The 6,316-nt window shown below is 59.7% G+C and overlaps 1 protein-coding gene across 4 annotated transcripts in view; it reads right to left on the reverse strand.

Annotated features, from left to right (window-relative positions):
- Positions 1-6,316, reverse strand: part of CHD5 (chromodomain helicase DNA binding protein 5) — a 58,052-nt gene that overhangs the window by 20,175 nt on the left and 31,561 nt on the right. For all 4 annotated transcript variants that reach the window (XM_039253244.1, XM_039253245.1, XM_039253243.1 and 1 more), the window contains exons 18-21: positions 5,103-5,276; positions 4,558-4,699; positions 3,355-3,486; positions 979-1,096 (exon numbers count right to left, since the gene is read on the reverse strand). In XM_039253244.1, the coding sequence (XP_039109175.1) occupies positions 979-1,096; positions 3,355-3,486; positions 4,558-4,699; positions 5,103-5,276 (566 nt within the window). The remainder of the gene's footprint in view (positions 1-978; positions 1,097-3,354; positions 3,487-4,557; positions 4,700-5,102; positions 5,277-6,316) is intronic.

A 6,316-nucleotide genomic window follows, 5' to 3' on the forward strand; every position in this document is an offset into this window, starting at 1 on the left:
ACTCAGTCCTTCGTGCCGTCCAGGCTTGGCCCGGCCCGTGATGCTGTCGGCATGGGCAGGGAACACTCAGGGTCCCAGCGCCAGGGCCCCAGCTGCCCCACCGGGCAGCCCCCACTGTCGCAGGGACAGCTGGTTCTCAGCCCCAGCTGGGCCCTTCGTAAGTGACCTGGGACTGCAGGTGCACTCTTGAGAGTCACAAACAGGTTCCCGATCTTCCCAGGGCCCCAGGCACTCCCACTTCCGGCTACATCTTGCAATTCTGTACTTGCTTTACCTCAAACGCGAGTGGACAACAGGAACCCCTTCCCTGGGCGAACAGGCAGGGGGGGCCCAGCACTGTTCTGGGGGTGGAGCCCGGGGAGAGCCAGGAGCCCCAGGGAAACAGCTCATCATCACTGCCGCAAACCTTGCCACTATAAAGGGGCGCTGGTTCACCTGACCTCTCCCCGCTCCGGAGGTCTCCACTGCCCAGCAAGCTCTGAGCTCTCCTTCCCAGGCCAGGAGGAGAGTACATTGAGAGTCTGGGGGTGTAGGCCCTGCTTCTTCCTCTCTGTCTCTAGGAAGCAGCCCGCAGGGAGCACCCCTCCCCAAGGTCTGTTTTAGGGCGGCAGCCTCTGTCCCGCATTGCTTGTAATTGGTGGCTTATCTGGTGTATCAGAAGCCCACAGGTGCCGGCCAGACCCTTAGTAACAGAAGTGGTACTTTCCTCTCTCTTTCTCCTCGTCTAGGCCTCAGTTCCGAACAGGTGTTCCCTGCTGGGCCCTCAGCACCCCAGCCGGCCCCCCAGAGATCCCACGGAATTCATTCTTTTAGCATTGAAAAGGGGCAGCTGTTAGGACTTAGAGACCTATCTGCGTTCTTCAGCCACATGAGGGGAAACTAATCTGAACATCAGTTGGGTGTCTGGCTGAGATCCGAGCCTGGGAGGAAAGGGATATGGGGTCCCAGTCAAGAAGGCCTGGGTCAGGGCAGGGGTACCGTTGAATCTGTCGATCGCCTCTTGTCGGAGGCCCCCAGTGATGCCACCATCAATCCGCTCATACTTGTAGCCCTCATACTCCAGGAAGTCCTCCAGAAGGTCCAGCATCTTCGTCATCTGCAGGGGACATGATATGCCTGAGGGGCTGCCCCAGAGCAAGGAACCCCATGGGGTCATGGGCACGGTCCCCATGACAGTTCGGGGAAGACAGAGCAGCCTGCTGAGTGGGGAGACAGGTGGGACCCAGGCAGACCTGACACGGGGCTCTTTGGAGAAGAATGCAGCCCCCAGCTGTGACCCCTGGGGCCACTGCATCCCCCATGCCAGCCCCACAGCCATCTGCCTGAAGCACGGCTCTGAGCAGCCCTGCTCTTACCTCACAGAACAAAGTCCCAGCTCCTCACCCTGGCATTCCAGGCTGGCAAGACTTGGTGCAGTCCATACGGGCTTCATTTCTCAGTGCTTCAGTCATAACCCTGGCCACCCCAAAATGACGTGGCCTCTCCTCCTGCAATGCCCACCCCCTTCCTGCCTAGGGAACTCAAACAGCACCTCTTCTATGAGGACTTCCCTGATTTCACTGCTCCCTGTAAGAAGAGGAAAGCAGTCTTTTCTGGGCTCCCATTACCCTGCATATCTCCCTTCATTCTCGAGAGATAGTTGAGCTAGGTATAAAATGACCTATTCCCGCAGGGTACTGAAGATTTTGCAGTTGCCTCCTGCCACCTGTTGTTGCTGACGACAAGCCTAAGGACAGTCTGATCATCATTCCTTTGTGGGTACTAGGTCTGAAGTGCCGTGATTTCCCTGCAATATGCCTAGGGATTTATTTATTTATATTTATCTTGCTTGCTACTCCACATTACATTTCAGATCTGAGACCTCACGTCTTTCCTCAGGTCTGCAGACTCTCACGGAATCCGGCTTTACCGTTTTCTCTGGTTCATCTTCTGCAATTCCTGCTAGATGATTACTGGAGCCCCTCAAGGTGTCCTCCATGTAGTTTCTCATTTCTGATCTTTGTCTCTCTCTGCCACGTTCTGGGGAGAATTCCTCAGCGCCAGGTCCCATTCATCAGCATTGCTTTCACCAGTGCTGAGTTTATCCAAGCTGTTGAAATGTTTCATTTCAGTTCCACACAGATCCTTTTCCTATCCAATCACTCTTGTTTCATTGCTTCCTGCTTGTGCTTAAGTGATCTCCTCTTGATTGACTGGTGTTACTCCATTAATTTTGAGAATCCTAAACATATTTGTCTGAGGTCTTTTTCAGGCTCTTCTATTATTCTTTTCATTTTGAGTCTATGTACTGTTTTGTGGGACGTCTTAATATCCAGCCTTGTCATGAGGTTTGGAAGTGGGGCTTGTGGGCCCGTTGTAGATGGGAGGGCTCTGGCTCTGTCCCTTTCCCTCTGTGCACATTTCTTCTCCCCGGTCCCAGAATTGTATCTTATGTTGGCAGGGGGTTGGGGGCGTTGTGGATCCAGGCTCCAAGCTGGTCCATGGTCCCGGGCTTGCTCGGATTTCCCCCAAATCCCTGGGCTTCCTGTGGGCCCGTGGTGGGGATAGGGGCCGCAGGCAGGAGCAGCTGTCACCGGCTGACTTTAGTACACAGGGGTGTACACAGGGGTGCCACAGCCTCCCCTCTGGCTTTAGCAAGGGGCCTGGCTCAGTCCCAGAAGACAGGAACATTTCGAGCCCCAGGACCCCATGGGACCGTTGCTGTGACTCCCATCACAGAGATGACCCCAGAACTCAATGTCTCTTCACCTCCATCACCCGCACTAGACTGGGAATGTCTCAAGGACAGGGACTGGCCCCGTGCCTCGCACAGAGCCTGATGGAGGGCAGATAGGACCTGAGGGGTTCAGGGGACCAGCAGACCCCCAAGGCTGCACAGCCTGCCTCTCACCACCCACAAGGCAGAGGTACAAGTACCATTTCAGGACCAGCTGAAGGGGGCCTTCTGCCTATGCGCAGGCTCCGCCTGAACCAGCCCCAGGGCCCCTCTGACAAGTCAGGCTGCAGGGGTGAGGCCCAGGGGCTGTTGTCCTGGCCTGGACACCAGGGAAGGCTCCACTGCTTGGGAGGGGCGGGGGGAGGGCAAGCTGGAAGGCGCAGGTGATGGGGAAGATGCTGGGCTTTACAGCCGACGTGCCCAGAGCGCGTAGAGCTTGGCATCCAGCCAGCTTTCTGGGCTGTGTCCCCCCCCCCGCCCCCGTCCCCAGCCAGGGCACACACAAACGGCCTTGCAGTCCACAGGGAAAGAGTACCAGGCCTTGAGGGCTGCCAGCAGGCGGTGCCCTCAGCTGGCAGGGGGCGTGCCCTCTGCAGGGAGTGGAGTGGGGGTTGCAGGGGGCAGGGAGTCCAGCTCACCTGGGAGAAGATGAGCACACGGTGCCCTTCGTCCCTCAGTTTCTTGAGCATCTTCTGCAGCAGCATGAGCTTGCCTGACGACTTGACCAGGGAGCTGCCGTCATAGGAGCCATTGGGCAAGACGGGGGCCTCCTGCAGACGCGGCAGAAGGTGGGCATTGGGGCACTTCCCCTCTCCTCTCTGGCTCTGCACCAAAGAGGCCCCGGGAGGTGGACAGGGGCCCAGCAATGGGCTGAGCACAAAGCCCAAGCCCGAGCTGGGCCGAGCAGATGGGCCACGCATCCCACACAGAGCCCTCCGTCTCCCCCTGCTGGCACTCCGCCAGGACACGGGGGACATCAGCGAACAGGCCGATGACAGGGTCTCAGGCTAAGCCGGCCTTCCCAGAGGGAATTATGCCTGGTGTCTGAAGTCACGGTAGAGCATATCCTGGCAGGGCCGAGCCCTGAACCCCACCAGCTGGGCAGGACATCAGCCCAAGGGCCCCTGCCGTGCCAGGGGGGTGAGAGCAATTTGGGGTCAGATCACCCACAGCCCGGCCCCTCACGCCTCCCTCTGCACATGTCTGGCTGTTCGGGGGCAGGAGGTAGACACTGCAGAGGGTTTCACTAGGGACCAGAATAGCAGTGATGGTGACGACACGGCCGTGCCGGGCTCTCTCTGAGGGCACTTTACTACGCGCATTTCTTACCCAGCTCTCACCCTTTCAGGCGGATGCTGTTATTGTCCCGTTTTATAGAAGATAAAGCTGAAGCTCAGAGAAGGACCACTGGCTTTCCTGAGACCGCGGGATCGGAGATGGTGCCTGACCCGGGGTTCAGTCTCTACCTGGGGCCCCACGCAGGCCTTCCTGACTCCCCAAGTGACCAGTGCAACCAGAGCAGCCTGGGGTCCCCTGAGGCTGGAGGGGACCCTGGGGTGCCCCGATGCCCCCTATTACTTCATGGTCACAAGGATGGGCCAAGGGAAGGAGAGGACCTCCCTGAGCAGTGGATGGAGGTAAGTTTCCAGAAAGCTAGTGTAATGGGACCACATCACCTGTAAGTCCTCACATGAGGGGAGGGCTGGAGGCTGAGGGCGCCACGGCAGCCACGGACACTCGCCACGGTGGGCAAAGGGAAGCTACCGCGACAGCCTCGGGCCCCTACCGTGATGGTCACGGGCACCTACTCCAGTGGCCACAGGGCAGCCTCGGGGACCTACCACGGCAGCCACGGGGAAGAGGTAGGGGTGGTTGCAACACTTCTTCAGGTCCATCATGATGTTGAGCAGCGACACCTGGTTGCCACCCCCCTTGGAGTTCAGCGCCTCGAAGTTCCGCGTGAGGATGAACTTGTAGTACTTCCTGCAGCAGGGCGAGGAGGAAAGGCAGGCTGGGCTCCAGGGCTACCCCGGCCTCTGAGAAGACACTCTCTGCTCTGCAGGGACACGGGGCTGCTGGCCGAGCACCACTTACAGAGAGACCAGGGCAGCCCTGCGAGGTGAAGTCCCAGGCCCGGAGCCGCCCAGCAAGTTACTGGGGACATTGAAAAGCCTCAGGCGCCCCCAACCGTGGCCAGTGAAAGAGGTCAAAGAAGGAAGCGTGTGCAAAAGGTGAGTCAAGGCCTCAGTGGAGCTGGAGAGCCTTCCCACCATCCAGGGAAGCAGTGCAGGAAGGCTCGGTCAGACCTTCTGGGAGAAGACAGGCCCGAGGGCATGAGGCAGGTCGCTCTGGGGCGGGGCCCCCAACGGGCTGGGCATCCACTCACTTCTGCATCTGGCTCAGCTCCACACGAACAATCAGCTCGGTCTTGGCCGGCATGTTCTTGAACACATCAGCCTTGAGGCGCCTCAGCATATGCGGCCCCAGCAGATCATGTAGCTTCTTGATCTGGTCCTCCTTGGAGATATCGGCGAACTCCTCCAGGAAGCCCTCCAGATTGCTGCGAGAAAGAACTGGGATGAGAGCCAGGAGCAGAGGACTGGAGCAGGCCAAAGCCCTCTGCAGAAGGAGCCAGGATCAGGGTGGGAGACCAGAGGGTCACAGGGCAGGCCAGTTGGCTGATGGGCCTGGGAACCTAACCCTGCCCTAAGAGTCCCTTCAGTGTCCACGTAAGCCCATGTCCCTACCCCTCCAGTATAGACTGGCCACAGAGAATACCTTCCTCTCCTCAAAGGTGTCCTGGAAAGGAAGTCTCTAGGACTTTTACCCATGTTACAGAAAAGGAAACTGAGGCTGATGGGGGCCCAAGGCTGTACGGTCCAGCCTGCCCTCCAGTCTGTATCTCCTAGTTCCAAAGCTGGCACTCGCTACCCTGAACCCCCCATTCTGAGCCAGAAAATGGGGTAGGTGAAGACAAGGAGGTGGAGGAAGGAGAGCCCAGGAACCCCACTGGCAGGGCCTGTGTTCGCCCCATATCCACCCCCCCGCAGCCTTCTGTCCTCATCACTGTCACCCAGGTGGTCACTTAGGTTTAGTGGAGGGGGAAGGAACCAGCCAGGGAATGTGGGGCAAGGACAGGAGCCCCAGAGGATCCCCGAGGGGACTCCTGGGACAGAGCCGAGGCAGTCACGATGCTGGGGGCAGCTCACGTCCACTGAGCGCTCTGCACACCCCAGGGCCGCGGCCCCTCCCGCCCAGGTCAGGTGGGGGAGGCACTGCTCATACCACCATTTTACTGACATGGGAGCTGAACACCAGCTAGCCCTGACCCGTCTTCCCTGGCCGCCCGCCTCCCCGGCCACACCCCCTCTCCGGCCACGCCCTCCAGCTCACTGCCGGCCACACACCCTCTCCGGCCACACCCCCTGGCTCACTACCCGGCCACACCCCCTACCCGGCCACGCCCTCCAGCTCACTGCCGGCCACACCCCCTGGCGCCCTACCCGGCCACACCCCCTCCCCGGCCGCACCCTCCCGCGCACTGCCGGCCACACCCCCTCTCCGGCCACGCCCTCCAGCTCACTACCGGCCACACCCCCT

The sequence above is a fragment of the Hyaena hyaena genome, unplaced genomic scaffold (genome assembly GCF_003009895.1).
Source record: "Hyaena hyaena isolate Hyena2069 unplaced genomic scaffold, ASM300989v1 scaffold_443, whole genome shotgun sequence".
Taxonomy (NCBI): domain Eukaryota; kingdom Metazoa; phylum Chordata; class Mammalia; order Carnivora; family Hyaenidae; genus Hyaena; species Hyaena hyaena.